The following is a 19,941-nucleotide window of genomic DNA, read 5'->3' on the forward strand; positions in this document are numbered from 1 at the left end:
ACCGATTGCTTCACGGATCGAGATATCATCACTTTCAAAATCATCTCTTTCAATAATAAAACTAAAAACTTCAAAAGTTGTTCACAAAAATCGGCTACAGTGAAAACTAACCGAGATTTAAAATTCCATCGCATCTGACAAACTGTTGGCATTTTTTTCAAAACAAACTCTTCTAAAACATTAGTCCGTTTAGGCGAGCTTGAAAAAAATTAAGCAAATCCGCTTAAAGTGGCAAAAAAGACGACATTCTTTAATTTTTTACACATATCCTTCCAAACTAAATTCATTCTATGCGTAAGACAGTGAGTACATAAAGATTGCAATGAAATAATTTAAACTTTTGTCCGGAGACCATTTAGTTCACCAGACATCACGGCAGCACCGTCATAAGTTTGCCCTACAAATTTATTTTTGATATCAAAAAATTTTAATCTGTTTTATAAAACACCAAAAATATATTCTGCCTTAACAATTAATTGTGAATGACATGATATATCGGTAGTTTCATCTACTTCTAGCGAAAAGCAAAGGGTTTCCTGAATCTCAGGTTCAGTAACAAAATGTAACTAATTGATTCTATTAATTCTAGATTCTTTTAGATACTCCGCTAAATGTCTTAGGAATGTCTTAAATGTCTGCAGGAAAAAAAATGTTATTTAAACTTTTTTATTAGTTCTCTATTATATTACCTTGATTTAACGAATGCTCCGATTCATCGTGTCCCCTAAATGATAATCCTAACAACTTAAAAAAATCCCGATATCAATTAAACGACACAAAACTGCGTAAATATTTTTTACAATTTCGTTATGTTTAATAGCACTCTTACATTGGGCATTATCTAATGAAACATAGATATTTTGTTTTCCAAATAAATCTTATTTAATCTGGCTCTATGCATGATCTTTCGAAATATCTTTTTTCTCTAAAGCCCTAAAAATTTCCTTTAAATTATCGTAACCAGATTCACATCACGGATTTTAATATTTGCCCCTATTTGTCGAAAAGATGCAAGAACAAAAGAAAAGCTTGTTTTTTTTTATTTCACTCCCGGTAAGCCATGAGTACTTGCGGTACCAATTATCCGAAAATAATCTATTATTTTACTTTCCTTACCCGTCGCACTAATATTTATAAGCCGGGAGATTTTAAGCAAACGACGCCTTTTATTTTTAATATCAATTTGTTCTTCGTATTGAATAGATGAGAACCCATTTTGCAAAATATAATTTACAATACCAGATTTATCAGTACTTACAGTTTCTCACATAGCTTGCATTTTTAGGTTAATTTACCTTTTATTTACACTTTAGTTTTAGAAAAGTAAAAACTTCCAATATATCAAAAAATCCTTGAACTATTTACGGCAGCGATAACTTATCACAGTATTACTTCAATAAAAATCAAAATAAATCAATACAAAACGAATCGATCAATATGGTACCAGAAAAGTCAGTAATACACTCAATATGACTTCACTACTTAAGTACTTATCCATCCCGAAATCACATTTCAATCCGCTCTCACAAGGTACAATTTGCGGACAATCCAAATGAGGCATCAACAAATTTAAATTTGCCGTACTTGGCAATTAAATCCGTAAGGAGAGAAATGTTACGTTAAACTTTACGGCCAATCCAAATGAAGTATCAGCAGACTTAAATTTGCCGTACTTACCATAGTTCAGTAGCACTTTCGTTTCAATAAATGAAACGAAATTTCATTTACTGAAATATCGTTTTACCGAAATTTCACTAAAACCTGAAATTTTGGTTTTACTCAAATCCGATATTTCATGATAAATGTTTTGACGATTTGGAACTAATAACGAAAATTCCATAGTGATTGGTCAAATGAACTAATACACTGTATTAATCTTATGAGTATCGTCAAAAATGTTAAGAATCACTAAACGTTTATTTATTTAATACCTTTATAGATACTGACTTCATTTGCAGCAATATACAAAAATTTTATAAGAATGCTGCACCTTTTACCTTTAAAATTCGTTTTAGTTTTTGGCCGACAGGATAATCTTATCAAAAGATATCGAATTTTTATCGTCGAGTTGATACAAATTTTATTTAAAATTGATTTCTCGCGCGTACCTTACATTGAAAATCACCGGTCGATTCAAGCGTTGTTTCTTAGAAAACAATTTATTCTACACAAAAAGTACTAATAAACACATTTATTCAAAATTATCTCAGCTACATTTTTTATTTGAGACATTTTTTTCTACGGCTTCTCTCAGTTTCCTCCCCCTACGAGTGGTTTTAGGTAGAAGCCTTGGGGTAAACGTGGTAAACTTTTTGCAACTTTTTTGGGGTCCCAAAATTTACATTCTCAGCAGAATTCAGCTTATTCGTATGATTTATAAAGGTCACATCTCTGACGATTGGACTAACAAGTGATTTAAAAAAAAATATCATTATCCAGCAAATCATTGAAGGATACAGACTATTAAAAAAAGTAATCCACTTACCAATCATTTCCTGTTTTGGCAACATTCTGTCTTTTCCTACCCGTTTGATGGGGTTTGGGTTCAGCAACCATATTTACATCTGAAAAAAAAAAACAGTATTTTACTATCAAAATTAAATCAAAAACGTAAAACGCAAGTTTTCATGAAATACATTCTTATTAATTTTACTGTGAGAAATCGATGATAATACGTTTTTAATAATTCATTTATAAATGTATATTATATAGGGTAAGCATTGGCTCGTGAGACATTGATGTGCTATTTATTTATTAAGAGTTAGAGTTATAGACAAGTCAATCTTATCAGATGAGAGTTGAACACGGTCACACAGCCGGTGCCTGGGCACTGCCAACTGAAAAAACATCTCTACAACGTAGGTATACTCCAGCAAAGAAATAATGAAATGAGTCATACGCGTTATATCGTAAGTTATTGTATAATTTAGTTGTCCTTATGAATTTTACCAAGAAGTGTATCAGTAGCGCAGAATTTATTTTTTTTTTTAGCTTTTTAGGCATATTAAGAACAAATAATTAAATGCAATATATTTATAAAAAAAAACATTAAATGGAGTATTACAAACGAACATCTAATATATCAATATATAAAAATAGGGGAGACCGAGGTTAGTTATCATAGATTCGCCTATTACATTTTTTTTTAAGAATAATATTGCTTGTTTTGAAAAGTGCTCATTACCGTAAGACAAAGTGAAGATTACTTCGATATTCCCTTTTTTTTCTTGATCTCTAGATGTATTTCAATACGATTATATAAAATAATAAGAGTAGCTCTACAACCTATGTCAATTTACCCCGTGATTGGGGCAAATTGTCATAGCCCTTGGGGTAGGTATAAAACATATAGGTATAAAACATAACTACACTTAAAACGTATGCATACAATAGTAATCCATAATAGCTAGGTATATAAAATAATAGAAGCCGAAAAAATATAGGTAAATGTAGTTAATAAGAAGATATGAATTCAAACAACTTTAATTTTTTTAATTAATAAAATAATTAGAAATCTGTATTTAGAAATACTGTTAGGATTCATCACAATTGCACTTTTGACATCTAAGGGCACAATACTGCCATCAGTGCATTTAAAGTGTGCTGAAAAGTTGCATTCATTAAATTCGATCCACTGTTCTTGAGGGCGACTATGCTCCATGCAAGCTAGACAGAAAGCATTATCCTGTTCTGAGTCTTCATCTGAAGATACTGTTAATGGACACTTCTTCATTATTTTTCTCTTGGCACTTGGCAATCTTTTTTGGCACTATCAACCGTCGTTTTGGTTGAAGTAGAAGCAGAGGTTTTTGCGATTCTTTTCTCTTTCTTAGCAGTAACTGCTTCCTTTTTCTCCTGTGCTGCCTTTTCTCCTCTTCTAAAGCTTTATTGATTAGTGTATCTGGGAGAATTGTAGTGGAACGTCTTTTTCTTCCTCGTTTGGTATTTGTTTCTCTGTCGCCAGCTTTAGGAAGTTGTCTTAAGTTTGTCAATAAATTGTTGTTGGAAGTTAATGGAAGGACGGCACCATCAGAAAATAATTTAGCCAATGTATCGTTAACAGATGATATAGGCATAGTGTCTTACCCATAGTGTCTTACCATTAATTTTTCTCAGTGCTTTCATCTCTGCTGTTTCTAACATCCTTTTTGTCCTCTCCATGGTAGGTCGGGTTTCTGCCGTGTATGTCATTATTGGTTTGATTTGGTTTATTTACGAGTGGTATTATTGGTATCTCTCTGTATTTTTTTTGCATCTTCTATCGTATGCTGGAAATCATCGTGGCTATACGGACAAGGAGACATAACAGATCTAAAAAAACTACTGTCCTATCAGTTTGGTTTCACACATATAAAAAACTTTTCACAAAAATTATCAAAAAAAGACTGGACGCTAAATTAGACTTCTCTCACCCTAGAGAACAAACTGGATTTAGATCTGCATACCTACAGTACTAACGACCATTTACTAGTGATAACCTGATAGAGAAGTCTGCAGAATACAACAAACCATTGGCACTGATATTTGTCGACTACGAGAAAGTATTCGATACCATAAGCCATTAGAAAATATTGAAAGTATGGACAGAATACCGAATAGACCACCGTTACACTAATACTCCAGTCACTGTGGAGGAAAAGAGGTCAATACCTCTAATTTTTTTATAACTGAATCGATTTCGCTAATAATTTGGAATTAGGCTTATCTTACCTCCTTCTTCAAAAGTTATATATGCGATTATGCGATAGGTGAGCTTTTTATTTTTAAGGGATGAAATCACCCCTTATTGAAAATAATGAAAAAAATTTATATTAAAGCATTTTATGGATTTAAATCGTGTTAAATTAGGTAATTGAAATATTGTCAATTATATTAATGGATATTGTGTACATTCTCAACCCTTAAATAATCTTAAAAACCACCCCTTTTATTAAAAATTATTGTAAAAAATCGTTTAACAGGTTCAAACGCTTTTGTAGTGCATTTATATCATCTACAATGTAATTCTCTGCTTATATAAAATAATTTTGGTTGATTGCAACACTTCAACCCTTAAAAACTACCCCCTATGTCACAATATATATAAAAAAATCTTTTTCAACAACTTCAAAAGTTTTTAATGTACATTAATATTCAAAAATTCCTTTCTTATCAATAAAATATTTTTTGATTGGTTGCTTATTTTCAACCCTTAAAAACCACAAATTCCCCTTTGGTAAATGTCTAAATAAAAAAATTAAGTATACTCATGATGTTTTTATTGTAAAAAATTATGCATGAAAATACTTTACATTAGAAAGTATACAAAATATATTTACAAAAATAAAAATTATTTACAATATATCAAATTATTCGTTGTCTGAAGCGTCATTCTCGTCGTGTTCTAACTCCACCTCTTCGTCTATTGCAGGACAGTTTTGACAATAATTGTCGCCAGAGCATGTTCCACACGTAGCATGTCAAAATAGACCTAGTCTACGACAGCCACACGCTGAGCCGCAACCCTTTTTGCAATTGCAAAAAATCAGTTTCAATAGTTCTTCTGGTGCAGGTGAACTTTTCGTTTTTATTGGTTGTAAAATATCATCACTCTTGAACCATCCCCAATCCGTTATATCAATCTCTTTGTTTCCAAGCCATATCTGAGTTTGTAAATAAACTCTTTTGATATGCTCATTCAGGGCACTTACAGTTGGTATATTATATACATATTTGTGTGAGTGTTAGTGTGTCTGTTACCAGTTTTTCGAATATACTTGAATAAAACATTTATATATACAGAAAATAAGTTGATGCTCCAAAATATAAATAACATGCTCCAAAATTTTTTTAGAATAACTCCGTCAATTTTTAAGCTACGGTGTCCATTAAAAAAATATTTTGAAGTTAATTTCAAAAGCTACAAGACTAAGTCGATTAAAATATGTTAAAATTCTTTCTTTTTAAATAGTAAAGGGCCAAAGTGCTGATTACCGTTGTGTCAGCCGCTGTATCTCAAACTTCAATTGGCTATATCTCTATTATTTTTTGAGCTACAAAAAAAATAAAAAATCAAAATTTTTGTTAAAAAAAATTACATTTTGGAATAGAACCATTTTTCACGTATCTCTTATAGTTTTAGATTTATTTTGAAAAAATGTAAACTTTTAGATAATAAAAAAAAAGATTTTTTAATTTAAACATGATTTTTTCAAAGAATACGCATTATAAACAGGCTAAACCTTTAAAAACTTATAAACAACACTAAAATAAAATGAATTGTAGAAGATATACGTTTAATTTCAATTTTGATTGAAATAGTGTTACCTATACTTCTCGGTTTTTTTTAAAACGCTAGAGTAATTCAAATTCTTTCCTTCGTATTTCGCTTTGTTTTAATCCAAATGGCTTTTAACATAGCTCATTTTATAGGTTTTTTCTAGCTCTTTAAAAAGTGTTATATGAGTTTTTATCAAAAAAAAAGTATAGTATCCCAAAAATAAAAAGTCATCTTCAAACAATTATAAATCGCTTAGTATTGTACTTATAAAACTTAATAAAGGAACAGTCTCTTTGTTTTTTTATAAGCTTTATTTTTGTTCATTATAGATTTTTCAATAAACCGCTTTGTTTATGAGTTATTCGTTCAAAATCATTGAAAAACATGTTCTTTTTTGCGAAAAGTTTACTTTTTCAAGTGCGTATAACTCAAACAGTATTAATTTAGCTAAAAAAATTTATATGACATTTTTTGTTTAAAATTTGATTCTATATCAATTCCCGGGGTTATTTTGAGTGTAAAAAGTTCAACCTCCTAGATGGGGTGCCAACCACCCCAGGGGTAGAAGCACATCGGCACCATATAACTTATGTTTTTTGAGTAATTTACTATCCACTGTAAAAATGTCAGATAAATCGGTGCAGTTATAAAAAATTTAAAGGGAAAATGCCACAGTAACTGGACTATAACATAACCAAACATATCTACCAAAATGCCACAGCTATCGTAAGACTATCTGAACAAAAAACAAATAAATTCTGTATACAGCAAGGAGTACGGCAATGAAGAGAAGCTCAGTTATTTGAGATTTGCAGATGACATTGTCCTTATAGCCGATCGTATGAATGATGCAATAATATTGTTTGAAAAATTATATCATGCTTCCTTAGAGGTCGGACCAAAGGTTTGTATGATCAAGATGCAAATACCCCAAACAAAAAAATATGACGTAGAAAAAAACAACAGACGCCATCGAAAAAAAATCGCGTCGCTAAAATAGAATTGCGCAGGACTCGTCGCCAGATTATTATATAACCGATGGACAAAACGTTTTGTCGAGTGGAGAATAAGACAAGAAGCAATACGCAGAGGACGCCCACCAACTAGATGGACCGACGACATAAAGCGTGTTGGCAATAACTTATACGTCCATGGTAATAACTGTGTTTTATTGCATATAAATAAGTAGGATTAGCCTTTTAATTTTAGTTTTATATTAGGTTAGGTTCAATATGAGTTGGCGTGAAGGTTAACCACTTCTACTCGTCCTAATAGGTTTATTTGGGGTCATCCCTAAGTTAATGTGGTGTGACATGCCCTAGGACATATGATGAGAGGGCAAAGAGAGAGAGAACTCATTATTACAACTTACTACGCAAAGTAAAATTCGAACAAGGCGAAATATGGGAAGAAGAAGAATATCCTGGCTTAAAAACCTGTGGTTTTCAAAACTTTCTAAAACTTATTATATATCTTATCACTACTGGAGAGACGTTTTCCGAGTCCATGAGAGCAGCCCAAAATCGCAAGAGATGGAGAGAATTGACAGCCCGCTTTGTTGGAAATCACGATCCTCAGCAATGAGGAAACGACAAGAGAGAGAGATCACTACAGCTGTTTCGGCATAGTGCCTTGCTCAAGTGATACATTTTTGGTATGTGTTTACACTTTCTTCTTCTTCTTCAGTGCCTTATCCGGTCCGGATGTTGGCGATCATCAAGGCTATCATGGTTTTGTTGACTGCTCTGCGAAACAGCTCCGCTGAGGTCATCCCAAACCATTGTCGGAGATTTTTCAACCACGAGATACGACGGCGTCCCGGTCCTCTTCTGCCAAATACTTTACCCTGCATAACAAGTTGAAGAATTCGATATTTTTCTTCGTTCCGCATCACGTGGCCGAGGTACACACTTTATAGTCTTTAATTCAATACGTTGAGGAGAGGAGAACTATTTGTTTCAAGTTGGTTGTTCAGAATTATGTCTGTAGTTTTTAATTTGTTAACTTCCATAGATTCTAATAACGATAGCTTAAGCACTTTATTTTGGATGTTAAAATTTGAAATTCGTGATTAAATAAATGATTATGATCTAGAAGGTGAAGTGCGTATATAGAATCTGTTTTAGTAGCCCTTTTATGTTCTGTTATACGATTGGTAAAAGTTCTACCAGTTTGACCGATGTAAGTTTTTGGGCAGTCGCCACATTTAAGTTTGTATACACCACTGTGTAAGTGCCTTTTATTTTGGCTCTTGTTGTTTTTATATATTTGCCTAAGTTGTTGTTTGTTCTAAAAGCTGGTGTTATTCCTTTCTTACTGGGTACTGCTTTGTTCGATCATTATTTGTTCGTTGTACCAATTGTTTATTGCTATTTGCTTAATGATATTTAAATCTATTTTAAAGTTGTATTTTGACATCGGAATTTCTATTAATCGGTGTAACATTCTATTGTAGGCTGCCAATTTATGTTGTGTAGGATGGGATGATGAATAATTGTGTATAGTCGTGTCAGTATGACTAGGTTTATGAAATACGGAGAACTCATGTTTGTTTTTAATTCTGATAATTTTTAAATCTAGAAAATGTATCTATTGCTTCTGCTCTGTTTCGATTGTAAATTCAATATGACTATGGAGTGAATTAATATACGATAAAAATTGGTCAAGTTGCCTGTTAGTTCCTGTAAAACATACCAGTACATCGTCTACGTATCTCCACCAATATAAAAACTGTTTGAATACGGGATGTTTTGAAATTTTTGTCTCTAGATGATCCATAAAAATATCTCATAGCAATGGGCTTAGAGGAATACCCAAGCCCTGCACTGTTATTTGTATATACATATTTTTGAAAACGAAGTTTTCAATTAATGAAGTTTTCATTAAATATGTATTTACCTTTGAAAAAAAAGTTTTAAGTGTTTCATTGTTATATAAAATAAATTTTCATTAAGTAACGGTCAAATCCATAACTTATTTATATGCACTTGTTTTACTGTCTACGCTTTCAATCCACAAAGAAGAGTAGAAAACATCTTACAAGAGTAACACCGAAGCGTTTATAGGTGTGTTTTATCCAAGCAAGATAATGGTTGTAGCAAGTCTCTTTAATTAAATTTGATAATGGAAAATTTAACTGTCAAACTGATGATACAAAGCACCAATTGACTACCAACCTACGAGTTGCTGATATCTTTCCGAGGACATAGAGCTTGTTTCTAGTTGAATTATATATGTTCTGTTAAAGGGAAATATTTTTAACATCTACCTCATGTCGCTTTAATTTTAATTTTTAGTACATTTGATAAGTAATCTAAAGGTTATTGCACCTTTCCAAGTGGCTAATTTCAATTGCTCTTTTTACTAATGATGATCTGATTGTCTGGTACGACCCAAAACCTGAAATTTTTATCCGTTTGAAAATGACAATTTTTATATAGATACATTTTAAATATATAGCATTTTACACTAATTTTTCACTTCACTGTAAGTTTTTTAAAACTAGGGGATACAGCCAACCACTGGGATGTTCCCCTTTTAGTAGTTAAATGATTTGTCATTTATATAAGTATATTTAAAAATAAATTGTGACAGAAATTTCGTATCTACACAAATCCACTGTAGCTTGGGACTGCTGCTGACAGCTGCCACAATTATTTATGTCCGTAACATTCAAATTAGCAGATAACCGATCTTCGTCGGACCTGAAATTTATCACCCGTATAGAGCTGACTAAATCGTTCCTTTTATTGATTCCTTTTCCTAGCATTGACCCCCTGCTTCTATTTACCGATTTCATTTCTAATTGGAAAACGTTCGCTAACGTCAACAGATGTTTGGCAGTGTTTGTGTATTCACGTAACGATTTTTTGGTATAATAAATATGCAATTCATTAAAGTGATTTTTGTTTAATGTGGCAAAACAAAAATATTATCTTTGAAAACAAATCAAAAATATTCAAGGTAGCTATAAGAGCTATCATGACCGTTATACACAAACTAGACCAGAAACATACACTCGCGATCATAAAATCCGGGTCACCTTAAAAATCGCCGTTATTTCATTTTTAACGAGCTTTATCGTAAATAATAATAACACAAATATAATATACAAACATATATAATTATACAAACTAATGCATGTTTCTGAGAATTGTTGTCGGCTTAGCAGTTTCCTTTGTAACAAAGAATTCCAATAATGCCGATTTCGCGGAAAACTATACACTTCCCAAAATGAACGGTACCTGTAACTGCTGCTTGTTTTAAATGTCTCTTCGACTTTCTGTTCAAACGCAACAAACAAACGTTTATTAGTGCCAATATTAGTGTTTATTATTGTTTATTTTTTGCCAAAAATGCCTTGACTATTGTTGAAACTGCACTCATTGTTGCGTTTGTGGAAGGCGGTCACACTTAACGGCAAGTCGCAAGAACTGTTGGCGTAAGCCTTTCTACGGTTCAACGAGTGCTTCAACGCTTTCAGAAGACAAGTTTGCTAACCGGACGACCTGGCTCTGGACGAAGAAGAACGACCACGGCACGAGATGACCGTTTCCTTGTGTTTCAGGCTTTACGAAACCGGACCTCAACTGCGGTTATGCATCAAAATTGCCTACAGGAAGTACGAAATTGTAATGTTAGCGTTGCAACAGTCAGGAGAAGACTTCGTTCTTCTGGACTATCTTCTCGAGTAATGGCTACAGGACCGCCACTTGGCCGGGCGCATCGAGTTGCACGACTAGCTTTTGCTCGACAATACGCGCATTATGGAATTAATGATTGAAGCAAAGTGTTATTCTCAGATGAATCCCGTTTCTGCCTAACTGGATCCAATGGACGTGTAAGAGTTTGGAGGAGAACTGGTGAACGATTTTCACAAGCTTGCATTGCTCCAAGAATGCCATTTGGTGAAGGCTCGGTCATGACTTGGGGAGGTGTATCTTCCGACTTCCGCACAGAACTACCCTTTATCGAAAATGGGTCCTTAACTGCACGAGGGGACATTACGGAGATTCTGAAAGAACATGTTATGCATACCATGGCAGGGCTTGGAAAGACGCCGTTTTTATGTAGGAAATGCGCGACCGCACGTTGCCAGGATCAGTATGCAATACCTGGACGAGGTTAAATTACGAGGTTACCCTGGCCAGCTAGGTCTCCGGACCTGAATCCCATCAAACATCTCTGAGACGATTTGAAAAAACGTATTCAAACCCATACACTTCCTCCTAACAACACACAGGAGCTTAAGGATCTGTTAGTGAGAGGATGGAGTAACAGACCACAACATGTAATCCGGAGAAAAATTGAGAATATGCCCCGTCGTCTGCAAGAGGTTATTAGAGCAAGGGGAGGCAATACACGATATTAGTCATTGAAATTCCACTGATGTTTTACCATGTTCTGTATTTTTCATTTTTTCTTTCGTATGTATGTTTCAAAAATTTGGTTAGTTTTCTGCTTTTTCAATAAAAACAATAAAAAAAACCGTTTTTGTTTCTTTCAAAACAAACATTGATGACAAATAAAAAATACATTAGCCTAAAAAAAAAGGTTATTACTGCACCAGATGCAAAAATATTCAAGAAACTTAAAATTTTCAAGGTGACCCGGATTTTATGATCGGGAGTGTATAAAACAAAAAGTATACCAAAAGTAACAGATACGAAAGTAACATTTAAGATAAAAAATAAACAATGGCGTAATATACACTTAACGGCCCGAAAAACGGACACCCTTATAATTCCTGACGAAATTGCCCTGATCTGTAATTTTCTTTTTGTTCTTTTTACACATTTGGCAAGCAATGAATACGGCTTAACAGAAATCCCTACAGATTGTTTTACAGATTTTTTTCAGATATTGGTAGAAAATCTCAACAATATTAAAGTTACCATCTTACCCTTACTACAGTGTTACAAAGAGAATGCTACGGAGCTTTGCGACTCGAGAAATGTGATATTTAGCGATGAGTCCAGATTTTGTCTATGTTCCCTATATGGTTACGAAAAAGTTTGTAGAAAAGATGGAAACAGACAAAAGAATGCAATAAAAATAGGTGTAAATAGGTGTAGCTATGACTTTAGCACGGAAAGGAGCAGGTTCGTGACGATAAGTAGGAGACTTGATTTAACTAAAGAAGAAAGAAGATTAAAGATGTAGACTATATGTGTTGTACCAAAACTTCTAGATCTGCTAGATCTGCAGAAATGCTAGATAAAGCATTTACCAACACAATCCTTTAACATTTTATTATGTCTATATGTAGATCCTACAACGTTGGTACCTAATTTCTAAAATCTAATCCGCATTAAAGATAACATTATTAAACTTCGTAAAAAGGATAACCTCACACTGTGTAGAAACTTTAGAAAAGTAGCCTTACCTACCATTATAAAAAAAATTATCACGACTGTCATACTAAAAAGAATAACAAACAAAGTTTAATTTCGAGCCAATCCAGCAGGCTTTAGACCAGATTCCTCCTGCATAGACCACATCAATATTGTTAGGTTTATAATGGAACAATCGGTCGAACGGAACACACCCTACTATCTGGTTTTTGTCAACTTCGAGCAGGCAGTTGACAGTTACCACTGAAGACCATCACCACGTTCCAAGATTTTTCTTGACTGTTTATCTTGTCCATAATTAATCTTCCCCAAGTTTATATTAGGTACCTTCTGCTTTCGTTGGGATTCCACACTATGGCAGTCTTTGCAATACAAGAGCTATTTTTACGAAGTGTATGACCAATCCAACTCCACTTTTTAGACTTTATTTCATTCCCTTTCCTCTTCTGCTTGGTCTGATGTAGCAAATTTTTGGTTCTGATGGCGTTGGCCGAAAAATACGAACAATTTTTGGTAGGAATTTGTTACCAAAGAGTTTCCAGGTGTCATATTCGTAGAGAAGAACAGATTTGTCATTTGACTGAAATATTCAGATATGTGTCTTTGTGATATACTAGGCAAACTTTCAAATGAAGTTAATTATGCTAAATGCTTGCTAAGCTTTTCGTATTCTCATATGAATATCGTCTTTTATACCTCCGGTTACCTTTGAGGAGATTAGATTGACTGCTTATCTGAGTTGGTTAAGTGAAATATGTAGTATAGGTGGTAATAGATTCCACAGACTGAAAGTATCGAATGGATGGGCGAAGATAAATGATGAAGTTTAATTTTAATGATGAAGTTAAGTTTAAGGATTAATGTGAAGAATAATGGCGAAGAACAGTTCAAGCAAGACAAGTAAGGTGACCCAAGAAGTAAGAGACATGAGGAAAGAATATGTGATGGAGTGAGTCGTAAAGGGACTGGCAGGAGGACGAGAAATAAGAAACTACAATGGGATAAGGTGGTGAAAGAGGAAGGGGTTTGATGAATAAAAAGAAAGAAAATAAGGAGGGGACAAATTAAGGTATGGTATGTGTTAATGGGTGATTAGTGAGGAAGTTATAAAATGTTAGATGCAAGTGGGGTGGTTGGAAAGAAGGAAAACAGAAGCAAAATGAAAAAAAAAGATGAAATTTAAAGGCAATTATTGGAATGTTGATTTGAATTAAGGGAATAGTTGTCGGTGTATGCGAGTAAAAGGTGGATTTAGGGTAGTTTGGCGGTTAACACAATTGGTGCTAGTCCTCATGTCTCTGGAAATCTCAAGGTCTTCATACATATCTATTTCATACAGGATCTATTTGAAAGTGACCTAGAAGTCCTGTCAATGTAGGAGGCATCACAATCAGAACAAGTCAGTCTGTAAACTCCACTTAGTTCATATAGTGTATTGTATCCTTAGTGTTTGTCAAGAGATGGTTAAGAGTATTTTCAACTTTAAAAGATATGTGTGTGTTTTCTAAAGAATTCATTATAATACGTCTGATATTTTCAGATAATTTGGGAGTGTGATATGGTAAAGACCTGTAAATATGTAACCATGTAGAAGAAGAAGATTGATTAAAAGCAGAATTTTGAAGCAGTCTTTATTCTCTTTTATGGATGAGTTTATCTTTTATAAAAAGATCATAACCATTGTTGACAGGTATTTGTTTTATGATGTTAAGTTCTTTATTAAAGGAGTCAATAGAAATAGGTATTGAATATAGTCTGTGGATGAAACTTCTGAAAGCAGCTAATTTGTTTGATAGAGGGTAATTGCAGGAAGAATGAATTACATGATCGGTTTGGGTTGGTTTGCGAAAGATACCAAACTCAAATTAATTGTTGAGTCTGGTAATAGATAAATTTAGAAAGTTAATCGCTTGAGAAGATTCTAGTTCCATGGTAATTTGATATTTGGGTGGATTTGATTAATTTTAAGAATTGGTGGTTGAGCTGAGTCATTTTTACCTAAAATGAAGACTAAACAATCTTCAACATAACGGAACCAGTGTAAAATTTCAGGATTTTTTATGATGTGAATGGATTCTAAATGATCCATAAAGACATCAGCCAGAAAGGGAGATAAGCAACTGCCTATTGCTAAACCATCAGGTTGTTTATAAAATTATCCAATATAATGTAATGTCAGAATTGAAACTAATGAGTTGAAGTTTATCAACCAATTGATATGAATTTATTACAGTAAAATGTGGAGTAAAATTAATTAAAATTTTTTAAAGTATAAGTATGAATTTAGATAAAATAGACACTAGAGTGTTAATTACACTGACAACGGGACGAATGGGAATTCCAACTTTATGTATCTTGGGCAAGCCATACAACCTTGGGATGAGAGGGTTACCAGGTAGTTTGCTGTAGTTAGCATCATGATTGGAAAGAAAATCAGAATGTTTTTTTGACATGATCTTTGAGTTCGGATATAAATCTTTTAATCATATGATCTAGATCGAAAACGTCACGTTATGCTCCCGTATAAACGTTGGCGACACTTTATAGTTGTGTTGAACAAAGATAAAATAAACTGATTATAAAATGCATTAAATGTAATACATTATTGGTTGAACTATCTGTCAACAGTGCTGTAAAGTATATATAACAATTAAATCTGCACTAATGTATTCTTCCCTTAGCCCTTCTTTCTGACCGTAACGCTCTTTGTTATTTTGGTGTACTCCTCGATTCACTCTGCAATGTGATTCCTGTAACGGTTCATTCGAACTCACTCATCTCTAGACCCATATGTAAAAGATAGTAGACCACACTCTACTCATCGGTATCCATTACGGATATTGAAATAGTAATTGACATGTTAACAAGCGCTGATTTAAAATCAACAGTGTCAATATCATCATTGCAAAAACTGTTTAGACTACGTACCGAGAGAATATCTACCCCCGGCAGTATTACAATAAACCGTGTAAATAATAAACACTGTATCCATTTATATTTTGTTTTGCTTTATTTATATTAATGTTGAGTCTGACAGGTCACAAAGTACAACAGTAAATAAGCCTTTTTTTTGTTTAAACAAGCTTCATATAAATATACACCAAGCGAATAGAGTGTGTGTATTTTTTGAGATAGTGTATCTATCCATATCCATTAGTTTAGTCTGTAGAGTATCGTAACATTATTTATTATATTTCAGCATGAATAAGAATTAGTTTAATTTGGCCATCTTTCTGGAGGCATATTTCAGGGGGCGGCAAAATTTGAACAGTTTATAAAAAGATTAATAAAATTGTTTTATCCCATCAAAGCCTGAATTAATTATTAATTTTTTTTTTGTGAAACTGGTGGTTTTTTGCTAAGTTTAGTTTAGGAAAAATACAAATTAGCAGAAAAACGTATTAAATTTTATTTGTTTATCGAACATAAGACATACAAACTGTGACCATATGGTAACACTAGGTCAAAATACTATAAAAATATTAAGATTTACTCTTTATGAAATAAAAACCTTAAAACCTTATACTTTAAAACCTTATACCTTAAAACAGGTATAATGAGATAGTTAACACCATCGTACCTAATATTGTCAGAGATTCTGTTAAGAGATAAACTATTTCTACTTGTTATTAGTCTACCAGGTCTAATGGGAAGGTTTTTTAATTTGGTAAGGTAAGAAGTCGTGATTTCACGTCGAAAAATCAAATTAGTTGTCGGTCTTCCTGAACACTCATAAAGTATCCACGCATTTTGCACCGCAGCATCAATTAACCATGTAAGTATAGACCAATACCATTTCTTACTACGAATACTTATACGGTATCTTGTTAAATCCTCATCCATTCTATCAGTGCCTCCCAAAATCTTAATATACATTCCAACAACATGTGGGCGTGGAACTTAGACGACTTTTTTTCCAGAATGTGAATAACGTACTTGTTGAATAGGATGCACACCATAGGAAGTTGATGCCATTGTTACGACGGCGTTATCCATTCATCTTGTCAACATAATACCATCTTCTTTGTCAATTTTTGAAACCAAATAACCTCGAGTTTGTTTGGACATAGTTTTTTTATCGACCAGTGGAACATCTTGTGGTATTCTGTTCTCTCTTATTGTTCCTGTGAAACCATATCCTTTTTATTTTAATGCAGCTTTTGTTGTAGCAAAGTGTCCAACATCGAGACAAGGGGAGCGGCTGCCTTTCCAAATGCAAGTTGGTAACGATTGTTGGAATTGGTACTTTTTCCTTGATAGATCTTAAAATTCACAAGGTAACTAGTCTCGGAGTTAAGGCACCATACTTTATAACCGAATCTTATCGGTTTTCCTCTAATAAATTATTTACAATTATGGCGGCTGTAATATTTCACCATAGACTCATCATAATTCATATTTTCACTGGGTTGATAATATTTGAGAAAAGTTCTCTGTAATTTTTTGATTACTAGTCTCAATTTCCAAATTTTACCATTTAAATCCATTTGGGTATTATCAGCACAGTGCATAAAACGCATTATTTGGATAAACCTGTTGAGGCGCATTGCATCCTTCACCATTTTATTGGAAATGTCTGCTCCATTGTCCCAATAAAACCTTTTTCCAGAAAGACAATTGTATCCAGACACAATCAAAATATCCAAAAAATCATTTAAGCTCGTCCAAGGTAATTTTCGGATCATGACAATTCACAAAAAATTTTCTGGTTTCGTCTAAAATATGGCCTAGCATTTCGTTATCGAAAAACAACTCGAATAAATCTGTAGGGCTCATATTTTTAAATTGTGAGTAGTCTGCTTTGGAAAAGTCGGATGTTTTTACAAAATCTCCATCGATCCAAGTTCTTTTAGTATACTTTTTTCTCTTTAGTGATTTCAAAAACTAGTATTAGGTTCTGTATGAAGTAGTGAAATAAGTGGTGTTTGCTTGCCCTTGTTCTGTAATAATATATAATCCACAGAATGTTTCCGAAGTATTTGCATTTTTTGCAACATGTTTTACTCCAGAAACAAGGCTAACAATATTTCTATTTCTAGGCATTCGTACATTCGGCCGTGGAGGATGGGACATCCACTGAGTTTTTCTATTTTTACCAGTAAAATGGTGTCGAGACGCATACGCAACATTGTCGCCAACTTCATTATGAAAATTTTTAACATATTCAACGAATTGTTCGCAATCCGTATTATGTTTACTGCGTTCACTATTTTAGTCATCATCTCTTCTCTTTGAATATATTCATATCGAATTTGCCCTAAGACTAAGCATTTGTCCTGTACTCATTCTGTTCGATCTTAAATTTTAATATAAAAATAATAAAATATCCTGTATATCAAAAAAACTTACATTTACTTACCAGAATTTTCTTTGATCCTACAATCGGCGTAAAAACTCGCGCGATGAGAGCAACTCTCATACAGGTCTGCAGACGACTAAAAAGTATACGATATATATTGCCAGTCTACACTAAACATTGCACACGCTTAGGCATATCGATGAAGACACTCGAAAAATCAGCCAAAAGTGGAGGCAACAGTGCCAATGGTTTACCGTTTGTAGAATGTGTATATTTACCGGAAGCGTGAGAGAAATGCTCATAGTGCGAGTGACGCACGGTTAAATTATCTCAAAATAACTAAACTCTATACAAAATTGTAAAATATTATGTATTTTATTGTCTATGCATGTTCCTGGGTAAATAGTGATAGTGGATAATGCGAGTATATTTGTGTAAATAAAATAAATATATTTGTACACATAAATTTTGTAAATAAACAAATGATGGCAAGCTTGTCTTATGTGTTCTCAATATCTGATAATAAATCACTTTCACAGTCATTGAAAAAAACTTCATTGATTGCTAAAACGCCGGTAAAGATGCATTTTCCAAACTTTTCGACTTACATGTTTCTTTACTTTAAAACTTCTAAAATAAAATGTCGAGAAAAATTCAGCTTATTCGGATGATATAAAACTTTCTAAATCAGTTACTCGCCGTATAATTTTTTACTTACTCAGATCTTTCAAAAAGGAAGGAGATCACTTTTCAGCTGAGTTAAACTTTCGGTAACTCCACTTGTACAATGAAGTGAAAATATTCAGATTTAATGATATTCCAAATTTTTAGGAAGTGAAGTATTTTCTTCTCCTACTTTTTATTTTCCCAAGGGCTTCTTAAATTTCATTTGCCAAGCAATTTACAACACCGGTATTCTCGCATAAGAAAAATTATTTAAATATAATAGTCTCTGCAGGTTTCAAAAGACGAGGGCTTGTAGTTTTATTAATTTGTCAATAAACTTTGTGTTTTTTATAAGAATAGACAGGTTTTAAATATAAAACTCACAGAGTTAAATAAAAAATGATAAGAGATCCATTATAAAACCAAAGTAAAAACAAGGTAAAATTAAGTAAATAATATTTTAAATAAATAAATAAATATATATATATATATATATATATATATATATATATATATATATATATATATATATATATACATATACAGTGTAGGTAAAAGTTTATGGTCGGTATGGTAAAATTTAAGAGGATATCTAACACATATATAAAATCATATTTTCAGCGAATAGACAAAGATAACAATCATATTTCCCCTTGGTCTCCCCTCTATATTTCTTATTGACGCCCATTGCCCATTAGTGAGACGATTAGTTCCGATCAGAGATAGTTTACATCTCTGGTTCCGATCCTAATATACCTCAGAAACTAGAGGTGGGTCGTTGACATCTTAAATATACAAATAGTACTTACATTTACATTACACATTATTAAATCGCGAATCGTCTAAATTGACATTTAAAAACATTTTTTTCCACTTTTCTTGTTAACCGGGTTCTTCTTTTATTTAAAATTAAACCAGATTTTAAACATGTGTTCACAAGGAACATATTTTGTTACAATACTACAATATTTTATGAATATAGTGGTTAAGTTAGGATATACATGGCGATGGTTTTTCCACCACTGTAATGGACAGTTTCAATCTCCGTTCGAATTTTTTTGTGGGTAATATATCATCAGACAAATACATGTCGACTTCTTTTATATCTCTCGATACAGGTGTATGTTTAGATGAGTCATGTCCAATTCATCAAAAATACACCATAGACTTAAGTCATCTTTATCAGTTTCTTATTCTTGTACTGGTTGATTTTTATTAGTACAATCTTCTTTTTCTTTTTTTATAGAAATAAACCGGCTTCTTAACTCTTTCTTTGTTTTTTTTACCTTCATTTTTATCAGAAAATCCCTGAATTTTAAATCAATATTTGTAATTTACGAATCTACGGTTTCTCACTGGTAAGC

At 32.8% G+C, this 19,941-nt stretch overlaps 1 protein-coding gene across 1 annotated transcript in view; it reads right to left on the reverse strand.

Moving 5' to 3' along the window:
* The window catches only part of LOC140450374 (uncharacterized), a 1,628,978-nt gene that overhangs the window by 684,533 nt on the left and 924,504 nt on the right, over positions 1-19,941 (reverse strand). Inside the window, exon 5 of the mRNA XM_072543970.1 lies at positions 2,486-2,564. Within this exon, the coding sequence (XP_072400071.1) occupies positions 2,486-2,564 (79 nt within the window). The remainder of the gene's footprint in view (positions 1-2,485; positions 2,565-19,941) is intronic.

Source organism: Diabrotica undecimpunctata, chromosome 9 (assembly GCF_040954645.1).
Source record: "Diabrotica undecimpunctata isolate CICGRU chromosome 9, icDiaUnde3, whole genome shotgun sequence".
Taxonomy (NCBI): Eukaryota; Metazoa; Arthropoda; class Insecta; order Coleoptera; family Chrysomelidae; genus Diabrotica; species Diabrotica undecimpunctata.